Source organism: Tinamus guttatus, unplaced genomic scaffold, assembly GCF_059628265.1.
Source record: "Tinamus guttatus ecotype Peru unplaced genomic scaffold, ASM5962826v1 Tinamus_guttatus_pri_ptg000046l, whole genome shotgun sequence".
In the NCBI taxonomy this organism is placed as follows: domain Eukaryota; kingdom Metazoa; phylum Chordata; class Aves; order Tinamiformes; family Tinamidae; genus Tinamus; species Tinamus guttatus.
In genome coordinates this window covers 691,506-711,616 of record NW_028288580.1, presented here as the reverse complement: position 1 = coordinate 711,616, position 20,111 = coordinate 691,506, and the positions used below count along the sequence as shown (strand labels likewise).

General features: G+C 39.1%; 1 protein-coding gene across 2 annotated transcripts in view; it reads left to right on the top strand.

Annotated features, from left to right (window-relative positions):
- PREP (prolyl endopeptidase) overlaps nucleotides 1-20,111 on the top strand; it is a 322,394-nt gene that overhangs the window by 286,883 nt on the left and 15,400 nt on the right. For both annotated transcript variants that reach the window (XM_088538295.1, XM_088538287.1), the window contains exons 10-11: nucleotides 401-504; nucleotides 18,220-18,356. In XM_088538295.1, coding sequence (XP_088394421.1) covers nucleotides 401-504; nucleotides 18,220-18,356 — 241 coding nt within the window. The remainder of the gene's footprint in view (nucleotides 1-400; nucleotides 505-18,219; nucleotides 18,357-20,111) is intronic.

Sequence of the window (20,111 nt, the reverse complement as noted above, 5' to 3'; positions counted from 1 at the left end):
AGGGATCAGCTGTTTTTGAAGAATAACAAAGAATATTTAACACTGTGGTTAGTTTTACAAGTCATATGTATAGCTGTACCATATAAGCATAGGAGTTTGAACTCCTTGTACACATAAATTTTCTCATGTGCACACGCTTTTGAAAAAAATAAGGGTAATTCAAACAAGTGATGTTACCTGCAGACTTGCCAGATCAGGGTATAAAATAAATTATACAAGACTAAATTATGTTCAGATATATAGGTAGCCTGTGTTAATGGAAAGAATTTGCCAGGAGCTACTGGTTTTCATCCTGCTAAGTTACCTTTGCCATTCATTACTCCATCACAGTGCCTAACCCATGGATTAGCCTTCCAGTAACACATGTACGCTAAGTTGACAGCCTTGCTCTCCATTTTAGGTATTATTTATCACTGTGATCTGACCAAAGATGAACTGGAGCCAAGAGTTTTCCGAGAGGTGACTGTGAAAGGATTTGATCCTTCGGTTTACCAAACGATTCAGGTAATACTATAAATCTCTGTCTTAATATACTCCCACAAACAAAACTGTGCTTGGGTAAGGGTGAGACTTTTTTTGATGAGCTTCTAGTCTGAGGTCCTGGACTTGGAGTAGTGTGAAACTCTGAAGAAATTCTACCAATTTTTGCTAGAGATTGGGAGATACCCAGCAGGCTCAATCTTCAGTCTTCTTTTGAAGAAGGCTTTGCACTTCCATGTTTTCCAAGGATACAGTGGGAAGTACTAAGAATAAATAAAGCCCACTCTCCTCCTACCACAGCCCTGTAAAAAATAGCTTTTTTTTTTTTGCCATGAATTGTCACTGTGGTTTTCTGCTACTAAGAACTAAAGAAGGAATTGTCACAGCTGACATCAAATATGCAGCTATGAAACTGAAAGGCCTTAATACCAGTGATCATTTGGAAGGGAAACAGGAATGTATCTAGTGCTATTAATAGAAAAACCATGTTCATTCACTCTGAAAGAATTTCCCATTCTGTCTACCTGTCTAAGAGTTGTAGTAGAACATAGTGTTTGTTACTGTACCAGTGTGGTTATACACAGAGCATCTCGCCTTGATTTCCATTGCAGCAGGTGTAAGTAACATTCCTAATGTAAAAATCTATGGGGAATGACTGCGCTATGGGGAAGTGTCTGAGAACTTGGAATATTAAATGTTTGAACCATTTTGGACAGCCCGTGCATTGTGTTCATCTGTTACTCTGCTGTTTGTGCACTGATTCCTGGAACACTGATGCAGTATTTAATCCATAGTAGTTTTGCACTGCATTAATGTTCTGATAGGATCATTTCCTAAGTATTTTTTCGCCTTTTTTTTTTTTTTTTTACTTCAAAGGCATCTTGCTTTAGAAGTTTGCACAAGTACAGTTAAAATGGGAGATGTAGATGGACTATGATCTGACTGCTAGAACTCAGCTTGGGGAGAAATGAGTGGAGACATTTGCAGATAAGTGCTTTGGCATGATCACAAATATTGTAGCTAAAATGATTATGCAAAATATACCGGAGGAGTAGGTCTTGCCACTTCACAAGACTTTAGTTAGCCCCTGATAGGATACTGCATGCTTTGAACTTTAGAGAAAATATGGAACTTTGAGGGAGAGTTAGTAGAATTTTGTTGAAATAATTAGGGATATGGAAAACCAACCATCACATGGTGAGGGTTAACATATTTAATCCCTTCAGTTTATAGAAGAAAAAATAAGGTTGATTTGATTACTTTTAATAAAGGATTTTGCATCCCTAGCATAAAAGTAAAGGTGACTTAGAGGGTTTTCTTTATTTATAACAAGATCTAGTCACTAGAAATAGAACTTAAGTAAGCCTAGCCTTTGAAACAAGGTGAAAATAAAGGGGTTTTGTTTGTTTGTTTGTTTGTTTGTTTTCTTAACCTCTTATTTTAGCATCCGGCACATACACAGGACATAAGTTCCATAAAAGCAAAAAGAAGGTTCTGTCTCTGAGCACAAGGTTGTTGTAAACAGCCCATCTGTTAGTCACTGCATCTGTAGCAAGATGAATTATGTAGGGGACAGTTTGCTAAAAATGTTCTCACAGAGTGTGAGTTGTTACTGCCTCCCTCACATTTATTGCAGGGACTTCCACAGGATAACTTCAGGGAATAGTGAGGTGAAAGAGGGAAATAAAAAGCATTATTTTTATGAAAGAACATAATAGAATTATAATGCTTATATCAAATTCAGAGGGATAGTAATGGAACACAAATGAACAAGTAAATAAAAAGGGTTTAGAAGGGGTTGCCTAGAGTTAGAGAAAAGGTGTTTTGGGAGGTGTTTTATTTTAGTAAATCACATATTTTAAGAAAGAAATGTCTGGAGAATGAAAATCTTATTTTACATTTAGATTAGTTGCATGCTGCATGAAAGTGAAGTAATACAACTGCTTTTAAGGAAGAAGTAGACTATGCTGTGCCACTGGAAACATTCTCTCCCTGGAATCCCTGCACCCTAGGCTGTACTGATACCCGGTCAATATAACTGCTCTATGGCTTTCCCCTGACTCCTGCCCTCCTGTTCAGTGCCAGCTTGAGGGAAATGGGACCTGTGCAGTTACCCAGGGTCTGTGCTCTTAAGAGCACTCTTGGTCTGCTACCTATTCAGTTCTACCTTGCACCGTCCAAAAATAGAAAGTCTTTGCCCATTGCTTTTAGCACATATTCTCAGTGTGGAATCCTCTTGGACATTAGGTCCATGGAGCAGTTTCCACCAAGCACTGGAAGAGGCTGTTTGCCAGAGCCAGGCCTGAGACTGCCCAATCACACCTGTAGTAACCCATCCTGCCGGTGCAGAACACCAGAAAAATATTGAGGACAGACAAAGATTGCTAACTACACGAGAACAGATAACATTATGGAATTCATTTCATGATTTTAGTTTCCATCAGAAATTACTAAGTGATTTAAAGAAATGTTGTTGCCTGCAATCTGATCAATGTCCTTAAGGAAAGGCACCCTCCTCTCCCTGCTGCAAGGCTCTTCCTTTATTCTCAAGTAGTTGAAGAAATATATATTAAACCTAGCAGTCTTTCAAGCTTTTTCTCAACAGTACGTATGAAACTTTAATGAGTTGTTGTTCTCTAGCAGCCTTTGAACATAACTGAGAAGACCTGAACCGAAGTATTGAGGTGTCATATGTGTACAAAGCCTAAGTGATAACAATTGGAAAATGTCATAGTGCCTGTTTTTGCTTTATTGGATCTGTTTTAAAGCATTCCAGAGATACCTTGTTGCATAAGTATGGACCAATGATAAGGTTTCCTGCAGTTTATAAATGTACAGCAGAGCAACTGTTTCATAGTACCTGCAAGCATGCTTGACCCAAATCAGAAGGAAAAGGCAGCCCGATTTGCAGTGAAGGTGAACTGTTCCCAAGTACCTGGTGTTTACCCCAGGGGAAGAACGTGCCCATAGGTGGTTGTTGGCTTTGACTACCTGACACACTGCAAGTTTGTAGCCTCATTTACTGTGCAGTAGCTCGTGCCCCAGCCCCTCACTTTAGAAAAAATCTCAATGTGACCTTCATGAAAAATCAAGACTGTTTAAAATGCTTGCGATACATCAAGAGTTTATCCTGTCTCCTTTTGCTAAAGGATGAATTAAAGAATGTTAGTAATTTCTCTCTACAAAATACTTACTGAGATTTGGGTTTGTTTCTCTGCACGCTTTCTTCCTTTACAATGGCAGACTTTATCAAAAAGTAACCTAAATGCATGATGATTTTTATTTATTTTATGGAAGAAAAATACTTTTGCAGGAAACTGTTAACACCACTTTCCATAAGGTGTTTACTGCGTTAAATAAAAAGCAGCCATTAAATAAAACTGTATCTTTATGAACTTGCCAACTAAGCTGTTAGGTGCTTCTCCTTATTTACACCTCACAGACTTCTGTCCTGGCTCAGGACGCACCTACTTCTCTCCTGGTGTGCAGGATTGCGGTGTTGAAATTGCAACAATTAAAATGTTGTTTGGCTCTTTTTGCCATTCTTTGAATACCTTCCAGTACTGTCCTTAAAATAGTTTGAGATGAACCAAAAATAGATGTAACTATTGGCAGCTGCACTTTGAGTGAGCGCTTGCAAAATAACTGCAAAACTCATGGCACAAACCTCATTTGTTGCTGATTTAGATACTGTCGCAGAGGGGAAAGAAGTGTTAAAAGAAGCTCATTTTTTAGGGCTGGGATGAATTGCCTGCTTTCTTTTGTAAAAAAATATTTTCATAGGGGAAGTAATTTTCGTAAGTAATTTTTTATTTTATTGTTTTGCCTTCCACTCCCATCCTCAAACTCTTAAAGCACAAGTTTTCAAATTGTGAGTCATTAATAAGGGAAAATGAGCCTACAGTCAGTCTAATCCCTAGCAGAACTTCGTGCCACAGAGTTTGGCACAATTGCTAATCTATGTTTCAGGAAAATATAACACTGAGAGAAGATGAGTCAGGCTGGAGATTGATTGGCAGAGCTGTGGGAGAAACTTGTGCACAGCACCTGCGCACACTATTCCTGGATCTTGCCAGTGCTATTAGTGTGTCATTTAATGAGCGTGACCTGCACTCATTAAAATAAAACAGAATAAAATAAAATAGGGATCAGTATGGAATCTCAGTGTCCTGTGAAATCTGTAGCAAGCTGGACTTACCTAGCAAAGCAGGAGCTGACCTCACTGCTGTTTAGTCACTGGATATAGAGGTGATCTTTCTGTTGTTGCTTTCCCTTAACTGAGTGCGTGTGAAGAAGTTACTGGAGTTTGGGGAGAATTTGAGTGCCTCAGTAATGTTTCATAAGGGGACAAAAAAAACATTCTCAATAAAAGATACACTGGAGAAAGGGGAGCAGATATGAAGAAACCTCAATTCTGGTGCTTGCTGCCGTGTAGCAGACACCTGCCCCTGCCCAGGGGAAGTCAGACCTCTTAGGTGCATCCGGCTCCATCAGAGCTCCCAGGAAAAACCCAGCGAGAGCCCCAGCACCTCTGACCTCTGCTGGTGCCTTGGCAATGTGACGGTGTTTTCAGCTGCCGTAATCTGGAGCCAAAGCCACATCGATGACTGCGGCGCTGCTGGCTTTATGCCTGTATGGTTTTAGCTTCCTGTGCTCCTGGCATGATTGATGCAAATACCACTTTAATCCATCCACCATTAGCTTTTCTAATTGTGGATCAGTAGAAAAAATACTAAATCTAAATGAGGTCCTCTCTTTTTAAGGCCTTACATTTCTTTAAAGCCAAGAGACTATGTGTTAGAAATGATACGTATTTACAACCACAACACACTCCATTTTAAGAGGGAAGTTGTCAGTATGAAGAACTGTATGCCTAGAGGAGTATCTGTGAATAAATGAAGATTTCCTCACAAGGGCTTACATGCTCTTGACCTTTCAAATCCGTATTCCTGAGCAGGGTGGTACCAGTTGACTGTACCCCCTTTAATTTTAAACGGCCCCATTTAATATACTTAATAATATACTTCAATTCACAACAATAATTTTGGCAGACAGGATATTCCACAGTTGTCTGAAATAGAAGGCAAATCTCTGTATTCTGGATAAGAGGTTAAAGTGATAGGGTATTGCATTGCCCTCCAGTTCAAATCATCTTTTAAGGCCTAAATGTCTAGGGTAGCTGTTGCTTTACCGTGGCACAGAGGATCACTGCAGAGTTTAGGATGTTGGGAGCTTTTGCTCAGTCAAGCGCTGAGTAGCAGGGCTATGGTTTGGGATGGAGAAGCAAAGAGCAGCTTTTAGGAAGAATTAGCACAATACTAGACCACGCAATGCCTGGTACCAATATTAAAATACCAATCTCTCTGTTCATCTGGATCATTATATAAACTTTGAGATCCACTAGTTTCAGTGTTTCAATAATTAGATTGTTTCTTTTTTTTTTTTTTTTTTTTTTGCGATGTGTGCAGGGAATTGAAGAACTTACTCAAGTGCTACTTAGGATCTGAAGATCCTTCATATTCAGGATGTTATAAAACATGCTTGATTGTTTTACGTATATTGAAGAAGTGATTGCTAGTAGCTGAACTAAAATCCATTGTGAAATATTCTTATTGGCAACTTACTAGAACTTTTGCCTGAACTAGTAGTGGCTTGTTTTGATCTCTTCTGATGCATAGAGATGCTAGCTGGTTACTTAATCCCAAAATGCATGCTGGGCACCACTCCTTTCTTAGAATTTCTTAAAACACATGTTGAAATAATATGGATTAAAACATCTAAGCACTGAAGCTGGTCTAGTGAATCCTTTTGTGTACTCTGCAGGTTATGCCACAAGAGCTTGCACAATTGTAATGGAAATTTAAAGGATTGTTTTGCACTTCACAGGTCTTAAATGATTGTGTTGCTACTAGTGAATAAAAATAGTTTTGATTTTTGCAACAAATGGCTAAATACATTTTGCCACCAGGAGAGAAGATTAGAGACTTCATTCACTCAGACACTTCAAATGAATATATTTGTTTCAACCTTCACAATCTCAGTACGTAGGTTGTTTGCCTACGCATTAAAATGAAAATGTTGTTGTAGTGAGAATGTTAGTTCTTTGTACCCTTTCAGAAATTGCTGAAGATATTTCCCTTGCCTTGTTTTTCTCCAGCTTTCATATTCACTTGGTGATTGATCTCACCTCCAGTAATCAACTATGAACACATTACAGTTTTAATTAACTCCCTTACTCACAAGATAAGTAAAAATAACATTTAATGATTCTCAGTGGGAATCTTCTTTCAGCTTTTATCCTCCCTTTTGTCTAAGCCTATCATTGTTATTTCTCAAAGGTAGGGAGTATTATTAACTTCATTTTACAGGATGAGAAACATTCAGGTTGTGATTTGTCCATGATTACATGTTGATGAAATGTTCCATTTGGGATATATTTTAATGCAGTTCACTGTTTTAATGCCAGTCTTTTACTTCTCTTTTTGCTGATCCTAAGGGTTGAGTCTTCAGAAGTGGTCTGCAAAAGCGTTAATCAAGACCATTAATAAAGTCAGGATAGAAATGGTTCTGGCAGACTGGGAGGTTTATTTATATCTCAGAGCTACAGGCTTCGTGCCTCTGAACACAGAAGTTAGCAATTAGTTAATGCAGCCATATACTAGGCTGACCTACAACTGATACAAAGAGATTTGTAAGGTGGTCCAGCAGGCTACACAGAAGGAAACAGAAATTGCCCTTTCTTTATTTATTTGTGTTCATGGCAGCACTTTGGAGTCTTAGTCATGCACCGCATTCACGAGTCTGATGAGCGCTGTGCAAATGCAGGCCATAGCAAAGCCCATGCTCACGACAGCCTGAAAGCAGGAAAGAGCAATAAATTGTATATTTAGAAGATTAATACTAATAACTCTGAATTAATTACAGGAATCAAAAAGTATACTTAGCAAGCTTTATTACCAGTGAAAAAATGCAGATATATATTTTGTTACGTATTACTACATGCCCACATTCTAGTATGTGTTAGAGCATCCTCATAATCTTCTGCATGCTCGCCTCCCTCAAGGCCAAAGCTGCCTGGTGCATTAGGATGTTCTCACTTGTTAATTAACGTTCGTCATCACAGTGGAAAACAGGCACGTAGAGTTCAAGTGGTGAATGTGAATGGAACATGGCAGGCTCAAATGTTGGGGAGATCTTGAACAGACTCAGCGTAACCAAGTCTTCTGTAATCCTGGCGCCTCTGCAAAGCGAATGAGGCTTCGTGGCTACTGCTCGGAGCAGGCAGCAGGTTAAGTAATGACAGCTATAAAGTGCTGTGGTGACTCCTGCTTTTGTGAACATGGTTACCTTAGAAAATGATGTGTTTTAAGCAAAATGGTCTTCTAAGAGATATGAGCTATCAAAATGGCATAATCAAACCTCCTAATGATGTGTTCGTGCTCTTAAAAGCTTTCAACACTATAGTCCACATTTATACTACATATGGCAGAGATTTATGCTTAATAATGTGTAAGACAGAGTTAAGCCTTTTATTTAATACCTTTGTATCCAGACATTTTTTTCGCCTCACATTGTCATTCAGTAATCAAAAGATAGGACAGATAAAATACAAAATGATTCAAGAAGCTTCCAAGCAGCTGTGAGCTTTTGTATGTGGAACACCCGTATGAGTGGATTTCTTCAGAAAACTCCTATTTTAGCTTCTTCAATAATAGTAGAAGACCAGAAGTAACACACATTTTTCAATGACAAAAATCTTGACCCATTTCTCAAGACTGTTTCAAAGAGAAGGGAGGAAGGCAGCTGTTCTCTTTTCACCCAGAAGCAGTTCAGTCACTGATGAGATTATTTTTTCTTTGGGGAGCTGTCTGCTTGTGATCCAGTACAAATTCATCAGTGGACAATTTTATTTTAATAAGGATAATGTAGTCTTCATTTAGCAGCTGATTTGATTTTATCAGCACTGCCCAGAGGTACTGATAGAATATCATCTTTCCTTAGATTAATTATTTCTGCCCTGACCTTGATATACCTCCCAAGAAATTTATGGGACAAGGGAAGCCTTCCAGAAGTACCATTAATATTCATAGCAACTAGCTTTTTTACAGTTTAGATGAATGATATCAAGAAATAGATTATTTTCTTAGTTCTGACTTCTTTTTCTTGCAGATAGAGTAAAAACATTAAATAATTCTTCCTGCCAGTTATTCTTTGGTTTTTAGCCAGTTTATGTGGCTGAAATTTCTTTCTTTGAAAATTTCAAAATAAATAGTGCACTCTGATCATTGCCAGTGGCTGAAAATAGGCAGGATACAGGAAATGTTTTGCCTTTGGGAATATCTCTGTCATTTCTTTCCACTTACCCACTTCCTAAATCACAGAAGTTGATTTTCAGCCACACTTTAGATGGCGAGACACTTGATTGTTGAGTGTTATTAGCAGTCATCTTCTTTTTGATTCACTTAAAAGTTTGTTGAGTTTTCCCGTGCTGTTTACATAGAAGAACAAAGAAGATAAATTCCCAACAAAGAAGATAATATTACGTCTTTAAAGGATGGCATTCTTTTTTTCTTCATTTTTCCTCTGCTGTGCTCCAGCAGTATTATGGGAGCACATCAACACGCTTCCTGGTGTTCCTGTTATGAAGCACTTCCCTAACTATTGTTACAACAAGGTCACCAAAAGTCATCATTCTTTTCTACTTCCTGCTGCTTGCTGTGCAATTTTTCTTCTAAAGAGCACTGCAGGTCTGAAAACAATAGATGAGCCTGAAGTACTGTCTCCACAGCAGGAGTTGGCCACCAAGAGACAACTGTTGAAATAATAGTGTCTGATCCTTGGAATTATTTTGTTCTAATCCGTTTTCCCAGTTTTTAGGTCTTTAGTTTATCCTTTATCAATCTTATGGATTTTTTTTTTGTGCTGCTCTTCTTTTAAAATCATGTAGGGGTACAAATCAGGAACTTTAAATTCATGCCCAAATCTCAGAAATTAAATTACTTGTCAATGTAAACACTGAGTGAGAAGCCTCAAGTGAAAATGCTTCACATGTTTTTAAGTGATCTGTGTTTTCAATAAGCTTATTGGGATAAGTATTCACAGACTAAGCAGTCAGGGACTGATTTTGAAACATGTTTTGTCCAATGTGGATGATCACTGTTTATTTTCAAATCAAATAGTAGAGATAAAAAGTATCACCTATTTTTTCTATGCTGTTCTAGCCATATGCAGAACCTTTGTAAATGTTAGTGATTTTTGATGCCTTTATTCCTCAGTGGCCAACCTGACATGTATGAACAGGGTATGATGTTCTAGTGTAGAAAGGGCACATTGCCTTTCTGAAATTGTCCAGCTATTGAAAGTTACAAATCAAAATTCTTGGCAACATAAGTGAAATATGTGGGTCCTGTTGGGGCCTTGACACAAGCTGGGTGGTTTGCTAATCATCAGTGTCATGACTGAAGTTGTTCTGCACAAGAATTTTTGGGTGTCAGTTTACACGTGAAACTTGAGCACCTTGTCCAGTTTAGATGCTTCTGCATTAGATAGCTGCAGAGGAGCTGGTCATCGTTAGGTGCTAGGGCTGGTAAAAGCTTTAAGTGAGGCTATATTGAGATAACCAAGAAAGTTCTGAGCAAGATAGTATAGGTTTCAGAAGCAATAAAGTCAAAATAGCTGGTCACTCTGAGTACTGAATGTATGTGTTTCTCAGCATGTCCAATTAGTATGTGCAGTAGCCACAGCATAAAGCCACAAATAAGAACAGTTATTATGGAGTAACCTGCCTAATGTAAGTTCTTACCCTTGCTTACCCCTGATAAGTTATTTCTGTGCCTTTATTTTGTAATGAGCCTCATTACAATCTGCACTGATTCTCAGTAAGGTAAAGCTCAGTGTTTCCTGTTTTCTGATGCCTGCACGATATTACAGCAAGAGTCTCCTGTCACAAGTTTCCCTCATGAAGTAAAGCCTAATTTAATGAAGCAAATTGCACCAGCCAACTGTTACTTATATCTTTATAATGGTATCCTGCTTCCATTGAGACAGCCTTTTTGTTATCTGAAGCTATATTACTCACACTAATATATTTATTGAATGCATAAGCGCAGCCTTCATGCTGCGCACTCAGTTTAATGAAGAATATAGTGTGATTCAAAAGAAGAGTTTGTGCCTTGCCAGCCCTGCAGGATATCTGAACTTCCAGCTTTGTGTTTCTCTTGCCTTTCCCCCTCTTCCTCCCTGCGAGCTCCCTCCCAGCAGTCATTTGCAGCTAAACTTGCTAACGAGGGATTTCTTCTAAAGGACCATCTCCTGGCACTTTGCATCTGTCAGCGTGAGGCTGCTTGCAGTCCTGGTGGGTGGGCAGTGAAACAATTTCTTCTAAAAGGTTTCTTGATTATTTTCATAATGCTTTTGCAATGGTCTGTGGTGGTGTTTTTTTCTGGGTTTTACCTATGTGAATTTTTACTTTGGCTCTTATCCAGTTGTGTATTAAGCAAGCTTTCCAAGCAGTGCAGGATTGCTTTGAAGCTAATTTAAGATGCTCAAAGAAGATATTTGAGGATTCCTCTCTGAAGAAAGAAAACCTCAGATCCTGTGGAGCTGCTGTATGTTAGTAATAGTTCTTTGCTGCTTCTTTTGTTGTCTGGTCCATCATGTACGTGTGAAAACAAAAACTGGTGGTTAATGAGGGCTTCTCTTATAGCTGGCTATTGTCTGGGTGCCAGAGCAGTCCAGCAGTCCACCTTGTGCTTGGGTCTGTGCTAGTATGATGCTGTGTAATCATCTTAAATAGTCTTTGGCCCCAGATCGGTGTCTTTTTAACATCTAGAGCAATGGGTATTGACTGGAAATACGGCGAGATGGAGTCTTGTCCCTTTGGGCATGAATGAGGTGTTTGCCCTGACATCTCAAGTGAGGGAGAGGGTTTTTCCTTGCTAGCCGGTGCTGAGGCACCTCTGAGGCGCCGCACGGCAGCTGGCGGGGGTGTCGGCAGAAGGTCCTGCTGTGCGGCCAAGTTCAGCCTGACACCACTTACCTCCGTACCTGACCTGAACGCCCTGGCGCCACCATCCAGCTATGAGCGAGTAGTTCCTGGAGAAAGAAAGTCTTTTAGTTTTCCAGGCTTCTTTCTAGTATAGTTGTGAAGGATTTTTTGACCGGTGAGCCTTTAGCAAAGCATTTGGTGTGTGACTGGGAAAATGAGCGACATGGTATAATTTACTACGGATGCCTTATCCTTTTTTTTTTCCCCTGTGCGGAAAATCTCGCTGTCAAGAACTGAATGTCCAAAAAGGAGACAGAGGAGTCCTAAAACTTCATTCAAATAAAGGGAGAGTCCACCGGGCATATCCCTGTGGGGTCTCAAATTGCTGGGGGATGCAGCCCCCCTTTTATCCTAATTTCCCGAGCAAGGGATGCCCTCTCCTTTTCTCCATTGGCCAAGGTACTCAGAAGTTACAGCCTTCCCGGCCCGCCTACACCGAACTCCGGCCTCCCATCATCTGTTCTCACCTGAGCTCACCAACTCCTTTGTCCCCCTTGCTGAAGAATGTGGGGGAATTCCCCTATTTCCCTCCTTTGTAAAGGCCCCCATCTCCTTGCAGATGGCTCTTTTTGTCCCACTCGCTCATGGCTCCACTCAGTCTCCCCTCCCTTTGTCCTGCTCTTCAGCCGAACTGTGGAGAAACTCCCTTATTGATGAATACATAAACTTGAGCATTCCGCTCACCCCCAAACCTCAGACTGTGAAAGTTGATATATGTGTGATGAAAAAATTGTCATTTCATAGTTAAGAGGGGAAATATTTTATGTGAAACTGGATACATAAGTTGCAGTTTCAAAAAGGAAAAAAAATGAAGTAGATGACTACAGGTTGTTTTTGAAGGTGCATTTTTTACTAGAACCTAATTCCAGAAGCTACTAAAGACTTGCTTTGGTAGTTGCAGAAGTTGAAGGTATTCAGACATTCCTGCTGGTCAGCTGTAACGCAGCTGTGTCCGCTTCACCCGTAGCCGGGTGCGAGGCCTGAGCTCCAGCCTGTGTTTCTTCAGCACTACATGTAACTGCGTGGTGGCTGCCAGCGGAGTCACAGCAGGTTTATGTGAGGGCAGACATCCTTATCCCCGAGCAGAGAACAGCTGTTAAGTTTCACAGGACTGCCACGTCCGGTATCTGTTTCAGAAGGGGGTTTATCTCAGTAAAAAGGCATTGGAACAACACTCATTTTAAAGGCATCATCTTGGTATTGCTAATTTGAAATTAATGAGCATACATTTTTAGTAAGGATTAATCAGTCATGAATTAGATGCCTTTTTTTGTTAAATTGTGTAAAATTCTTTGACATTTAGCACAGCAGGTGTCAGTCTGATGACAAGTGTAAACCTTACCTGGCTTTGCTCATGCACACAAAGACATGGAAAGAATAGATAGCTCTGGTATGTGGTAGCTGGTCTTGAAAGAGAGGTTGTAAGAGACATTTTTAGAATCAGTAGTGGCTTTCTGAGAAAATTTGCCCACTGTGGCTTAGAGGGTGTTTTCAAGTCCCAGAAATCAGTAACATGCATGTCTTACCTGCAGGAAATAATTCTTTCTGAAAAGCCAAACTAATTGCTTTTAAATTGGATTTTAATTCTCTTTGCCATTAATGATAGAGTCTGAAGAAAAAGAAAATGTAAAAGGTTTTTTAAAGATTCAGCTATTGTTCATAGCTTAAAAGTGTATGCATTAGATACATTTCAAGAAGTTTTTTTGTATTCTGTTTTCTACAGGAGTATTTTGAAACCTGTTATCTTTATATCGTTAATTATAAATCTGTACAAATTTGTGGGGGAGTGCTTTGGAGTGTTTTTGCTTTGTTTTATTTTGAGGAGGGGGATGAAGATAAGGCGGTTTCAGGTTTACCTGCTTCCTTCCCTGTCCAACAATTGTAGTTACTTTTACTCTTCAATCTCTCTGCTGTATCAGCAGGCAAAATATTTTTGAAAGAGAGATAAGGTGAAAGTGAAAATGCATAAATTACTGACAGAATTTTTAAAAAATTGATTTTTTTCAGTAGTCTGATGTATGTTTAGCTGTATGATGTAATGTGCGTATTCAGGCAGACTCATTTATTTCAATGATTGTATCACTTTAATATTAAATTTAATCTGTTACAGAAGTAACACATGGTGGGTGATTGTCAAATTTATTTTTAATTCTGCATGTCATTCTCAAAGTTTGGCTATATTATTTCTATACAATGTCTAGCTATATTATTTCAATCTACAAGTGACAGAAAAACTCCATCTTCAATCTCTGTATTTCAAATCCTTTTAGCTTTTCAAGTGCTAAAATACTCAGTTGTCTTTCCTGCATACACGTGGAGAAGACACTTCTTGTCATTGAGAAGGGGCGGAAGCAGAAATCTTGTGAAAATAGTTAAAAGTTTATCTGCAACACTGCCTGATTATTCTCCCATTCTCCAAGTGAAGATTAATGTAACAAACGCTGCGTATTTCAAGGCAAGGAGTAGTTAGGAAAACAATGACCTCCACAGGAATGAGTATACAGAACTCTTTTTTTTTTTCCTGGTCTATCCCTAAGTTTACAGATCGTAACACTCAGCCTTTAGCTGTGTTTATTTGTAGAAATTACCTTCTAAACTGTTTTAGAAGTAAACTTCCAATGTTTTGAGGTGAAAAATAGGTGTAATGCTTTGAATTTCCAAGATTTATATAAAATAAAGATACAAATATATATGTATGCAGTGAAGAACTACTACTAAGATTATTTCTTTTATGTAGGTTATATAGCTGAATGCAGTTTGTATTCATGAGGAATTGTGCAGGCAGTGTTGCTGGGTCATGTTAAGAATGGGGGTTATAAATTCTATGCCTCAGGTTCCAGCCTCTAAATATGAACTAATTCTTTCTGGCACTGAGAATGCCCTGCTATGTGACAGATAGGGACATTAGTGCAAGCTGAAATTACACCTCAGCTATTTCAGGGTTACTGTACAGCTTCAAGAGTACTGCTTCTTGGATAGCACGGAGGCTTGTGTGCATTAAGAATACCCCAACAGCCATACAGCATTGCTGGTGCTTTTCTAGAGACTGAAAATATTATTAGCATTTCCATCCTCCCTCCCATACTAGTTATTTAGAGTTTCATCGTGTGTATAATCTTGCATCTGAAACACTATCCTTGGTCCTTCTGCCTCCAGAACCGCTTTGTTAGTTTGCCCTCTCCTTCCATGTGCTCCTGGCTGTAGTTGCGTTGAGAGCCTTTTTTGAAAGTGTGTGAGCAATGAGTAATATAATGTAGCTAGTGCAAGTGAATCACTCTAGCTGTGATAACACAGAAAACAGTAGTACCCTTTTATGAGCATTTACTCCTGTGAAAGCTGTCAGCTTCTAAAATTAGGCATGAAACACCATCATGGGAAATTCTTCCCTTTAGGGCTTGCCCTTTCCAGTTTACCTTAATCTTTCAGATAGAAGGACTTCCCTTTATTGGTTACATGAATAAACCATTGGACTTACTTCAGAGATAACACCTAATTTAAAGGTGAGATTGAATCAGTTGTTGAAAATAGTCTATTTGGAGAAGCTTAAATAGCTTCAAATATCTTGGTATCTCACTGAATTGATTTTTCTCCCCTCTCACTTGTTCATCTTGGGGGAGAAGGTAATCATTATTTTAGCAAAGATAGGAGGAGTGAAAACTTTTAAATCACAAATGACAGTCACCTTGACATGCATCTGTTCTTTGCTGCATTTTAATTTAATGGAAAGTTACTTAATCTTAACTAGCAATGATAAAACCCTTACTGAAGTCAGTTTTCAGAGTTGAAAAAAAGAAAAAAAAAAGTTTCTCAGTTAGAAAGAGGAAGGAAAATTAATAGCGTCCTCTAATCATCAGGAAATTACTGACCACCAGCAGTAACTTACTGGAAACACAGGAGGGCCGGGTGCTCACTTGGTGTAAATCGCCAGCAGTGACGGGAAGTGATTGGTAGCGTTTTAGAGCGGCCTCTCTCTGGGGCTCCTCACCACTCACCCCAACTGTCTCAAACAGTTTATTGTTTGGAGGGTTCAAGTGAGCGAAGTCTTGCCATGGGAAATTCTTCTCTTTAGAGCTTGCCCTTTTCAGGTTACTAACTGGATATTTATATCACATGTTATTGTATATACACAATATTTTTTATAAATGATATATAATTCTACATTATATCCTTGTATATTACAGTGCCTTTACCATGTATTATATAATGTGTAATATTTCAGTATTTATATAGTGTTATGTATATATTACATGTTACATGGCTAAAAGGAAAATATTTCATTTTCTACTGTGGTGAGTTCCAATGAGTGCTTAGGGGTTAAAGATGTTGTGGCAATAACTGAAGTACTGATTTAATCTGTGCAAAAATTACTTAGGGCTCTTATTTTGAAATTTTACACGTCTGATGGGGACTGAAATATTAAAATTTACCTGGAATATGCCTACAAGTTCTGATGAAGCCTCCTGAGGCTTCATGTTTTATTTGAAATTTTTCAAATTTCACAAGTCATTATTAAACTAAAATCCAACTTTTTTTTTTTCCAACATGTCATGTGGGTTTCTGTGTTTCATGTTGCAGGCAATGCTCAGAATAAATGTGTTGTAGAGGATCATATTTCTGTTGGGGTTCGTTAGTTGTAAAAATAGATCCTGTTCATCTTGTGCGCTTTATAAAACATGATCAGTCTTGGTTTCCTTTAAAAGCACAGAGGTTTTAAGGATGCAGTGAAATGGTAAACGCATTGTTCTGTTGCTTCTCCCTTTTCTAATTGGATTAGAAGCTATAAGTAATGATGCTAAAAACAAAGCAACGAGAAATAGTGAACCAGAGCTTGGGGACAAGCAGTTAGCTGCATTCAGCCCCACATGAAATTTAGCTTGAATGTCAAAATAAGACACGCTGAATCCCAAATTAGAATGTGTCCTAACTGCTTGCAAGCAGACAAGTGCGTTGAGCTCTGTTAGGCAGCTCCCACAGACGTGTATGCATGGAATTCAGCCTGTGAGTGTGTCCCGTGCTGCGACGGTAGCAGAAGGGCAAGCGTGAACCTACACACTGCGTGGCCCCGCAGGGTTGCTTGGGTGGTGATCGCCTGACTGCCAGTGAGCAGTTCCGCTCCTTACAGGGCAGGTTTGCAGTGTTAGCACTCCTGATTGTAGCTACTCAGCAATTCCTGAAGAAAACAATGCGTATTTGGAAAGTATCCACTGTGATTTGTGTTATCACCCTGTGGTGAAGGACTCCTTGAGGCAACCCGAAAAGACTGATGGCTGCACACCCGGTGGTGAACACTCTCCTCCCAGCAGATCTAGTGGCAGCGGGTTTTGGGTTCTTCCCAGAGTTTGGGTGTCCCCCTTCTCCCCGACCAGTCAAGCTGAACGTGTATCTGGTCTCACCTGCCATGATTGCGCTACACCAGAGCTGAAGATGGCCCTCGGAGGCAAGCGCTGCCACAAGGGAGCAGGCAGAGCTGCAGGCGGAGCCCCCGGCACGGCCCTGCCAGAGCAGGCGCCTGCCATGAGCTCTGCTGCTGCCACACGAGCCGACCGGGGAGCTCCTCCTGCCCATGCCCTCCGTGGGGCCTTCCCATGGCACCACAGGGGCTTCTCCTAAGCCATTAAGTTAAGGCCTTAACTGGAGAGTCAGTTCTATGAGCAGGTGTAAATGCCCTTCCTGGAATCTGCATAGCGGGGCTTGCTGGTCATCTGGTTTATCCTACATGTGCTCGTTACAATCCTTAAGCACTCATGTTGGGTGTAGTCTTGCTTTTGTGAATTTATGGTGCATGTGCTAGGCAGTCCCTTTCCTTTTCCCTGTTTTCACTGTTTATCTATTTCACTATTTATAAACAGTCTTTTTTCCTATTCAGAATTTGTTGATTTGATTTGAATTTGGCATTTGAAAGTCACTGTTAAGAAATATTGTTAATGCAAATGTATTAATGCAGAAGAGACTGCGACTTTTTAATATCTTTGGCCTCCTAGTTGTGATTTAATTTATATTTTTACAGGTGAAGACTGCTGCACTGACTGCAGGAGAAGCGTTTTCTATGATTTCAGCAGTACAGGCCTTTAGAGTTTTATATACTTGTTTGGGAGTCACATAGTCTATTCTTTCTGATGTAACCTTTAGTGAGGTCTCCCTAAAATATGACCTGACCATGAATTTTTTTCCTCTCTGACTGATGTTCTGGTGTCTGAAATTCTGAATTTTTAAAAACTAGAAATTTTTTTAAAATAAAATTTTAGAAATCTGTTTTATTTCTGTTCATTCTCCTTCCATGCTCAGGTTTTGTTTCTCTTATGTCTAATGAACTATGGGTTTCTTGAGTTTCTGTAATAGCATTTTTTTTCTCCCAGAGTATTGCATAGTTTTTGTATTAGCTTTTAAATCCCCTTGTATATAAAACTGACAGGTACAATGTATAAAAATGCTACAGTCCTACCCTTCCTATTGTCTCCCTTTGACATGTTTGCCAGAAATGTGAGGCAACCAAATAGGTAACATCCATTCTCTGGGCTGTCTTGGCCAAATGGAAAATGCTAGGGAGAGGCTGTAGCAATCAATGCACAGACTGCCCTAGAAATTGTACCCACTGTGTAGCGTATGAGTGATCACCTCTGATTCTTATTTATAGCAATAAGAGAGAGTTACAGCAGTAATAGCATTTCAAATTACTTCTTCTTCTTTCTTAGGTTTTCTACCCTAGCAAAGATGGTACTAAGATCCCAATGTTTATTATTCACAAGAAAGGAATTAAATTGGATGGTTCTCATCCTGCCTTCTTGTATGGATATGGAGGCTTCAACATCTCCATTACGCCAAGCTACAGGTAAGCAGGGTAACTTGCACCTTACTCTGAAACAGTGAGCTAGGTCATTAGAAAACCTTATAGCCCTATTACATGAAATGGGTATTTAAACCCCTTGCTCAACTGTGATAACATAGGAGATTAGTTTGCTTTTTACTGAGTTGCACAATTACCCTAAGTATTGAAAATAATTTAAATATTTAATTTTATGTAATTAAAGGTTAGCTGTTTTTTAGTACTGTACTTCTGAAGAGATTGAGTCAGAAGTAAAATCATACTGTGCTCTTATATAATTGGTAAAGAGGAAAGACGATTTTGTCTTGAAGTGCGTCTGATGTGGGTTCTGCATATTACAAAGCAACACATTGTAAACCAAAAATGATGTGTGCAGAACAGCATTTGTAGTCCTCAAAAACATAAACTTTATTGCATAGATTATTTCTTAAAAGGCTTATTTCCTCAGCAATGAAATTTGAATAGATTTAACAAGTTGTACTGATTGTCTTAGAGCTTTAATATACAGCAAATACTCCCTAGGCAAGAAGCAAAAACTGAAATACAAAGGAGAGAATGGAGAGCTGTTCTTCAGATAGAAGAGCAGCTCACCACCACAAATATAATCTATTATTAAAACAGCCTATTAAGTATGCATGCTATCATGCATTTTGCTTTAGAGTCAGCACATTCCAAGCAAACCTTTGTAGCACTTGCTCTTCCAGGTCACTGTGATTGTATTTCTAAGTACCATTTACAATATCTGGTCCTCTGTAGCAAATACTTTGACTAACAACGGACCTCCCTTCCTGCATCCCATGATTATTTGAAAGTTTTTCATCTGCTTTATAAAGTTACATTTTTAATTTCCTGTGGTTTTTACGAGATGCAATTAAATAACCCGAATAGTTTTTAAATGCCTTTTTAGACTAGGCTCAAGCACTGATTTATTATAGTTTGTTATCAATGCAGAAATCTGTGATAGAACACACCACATTTTTTTTAAGTAAATATCATGCACCCATTGATTTAGGATAAAATTTCTGATACTGCAGAAAGGACACAAGAACTGACTGCTGGAAAAGGAGGAAAAGGTGTCTCATGATTCCTCTTTCCACTTCCCTTTCACTGGCCTTACTGCTTGTTGGAACCTTTGATTTAACTCACAAAAATGGCAGAAAAATATCCCATCAAAAAGGATGGGGTAGCTTCCTGCCATTCTGTCAAGTCAAAAATTGATCCTCACAGGAATCCAGCAAACATCAGAGCCAACACAGACAGCAGGAGGGTGCAGCTAATAGCCAGAAAAAGGAAATATGGGAGAATGGAAGAGTAAGCTTAGCAAGTGTCAAGAATCCAATATGCTTTGACCCATATTAAACAGTAAGTAGTAAATAAGAACAGTAACAGTAAACAGTAAATAAGAACATGAGTCTGTAACAGTCCCTTAAAAATAAATACTTGAGACATTGTCAGTCATCTCTAGATCGAAATGCGCTGTATTGGTATTCTCTCTATATACTTATATATACATTTTCAGCCTCTCTACCCAAGCAAAAGCTTTGTGTTTAATAAACTCGAATAATTTATTACCCGTTCCTACAAAGGGCTGGAGATTCAAGCAGTGTTTGTCAGGGTCCCTGTGGGTTATATACTACAATGAGCAGGTTCCAGCTTCAGGTGCTGCCCCAGGCACAGTAATTTTATGTAGGCAAAAACATAGGCACGAAGCCGGGGAGCTACAGGATGGTCAAAGCTCGGACATGCCACATGGTTCCTGAT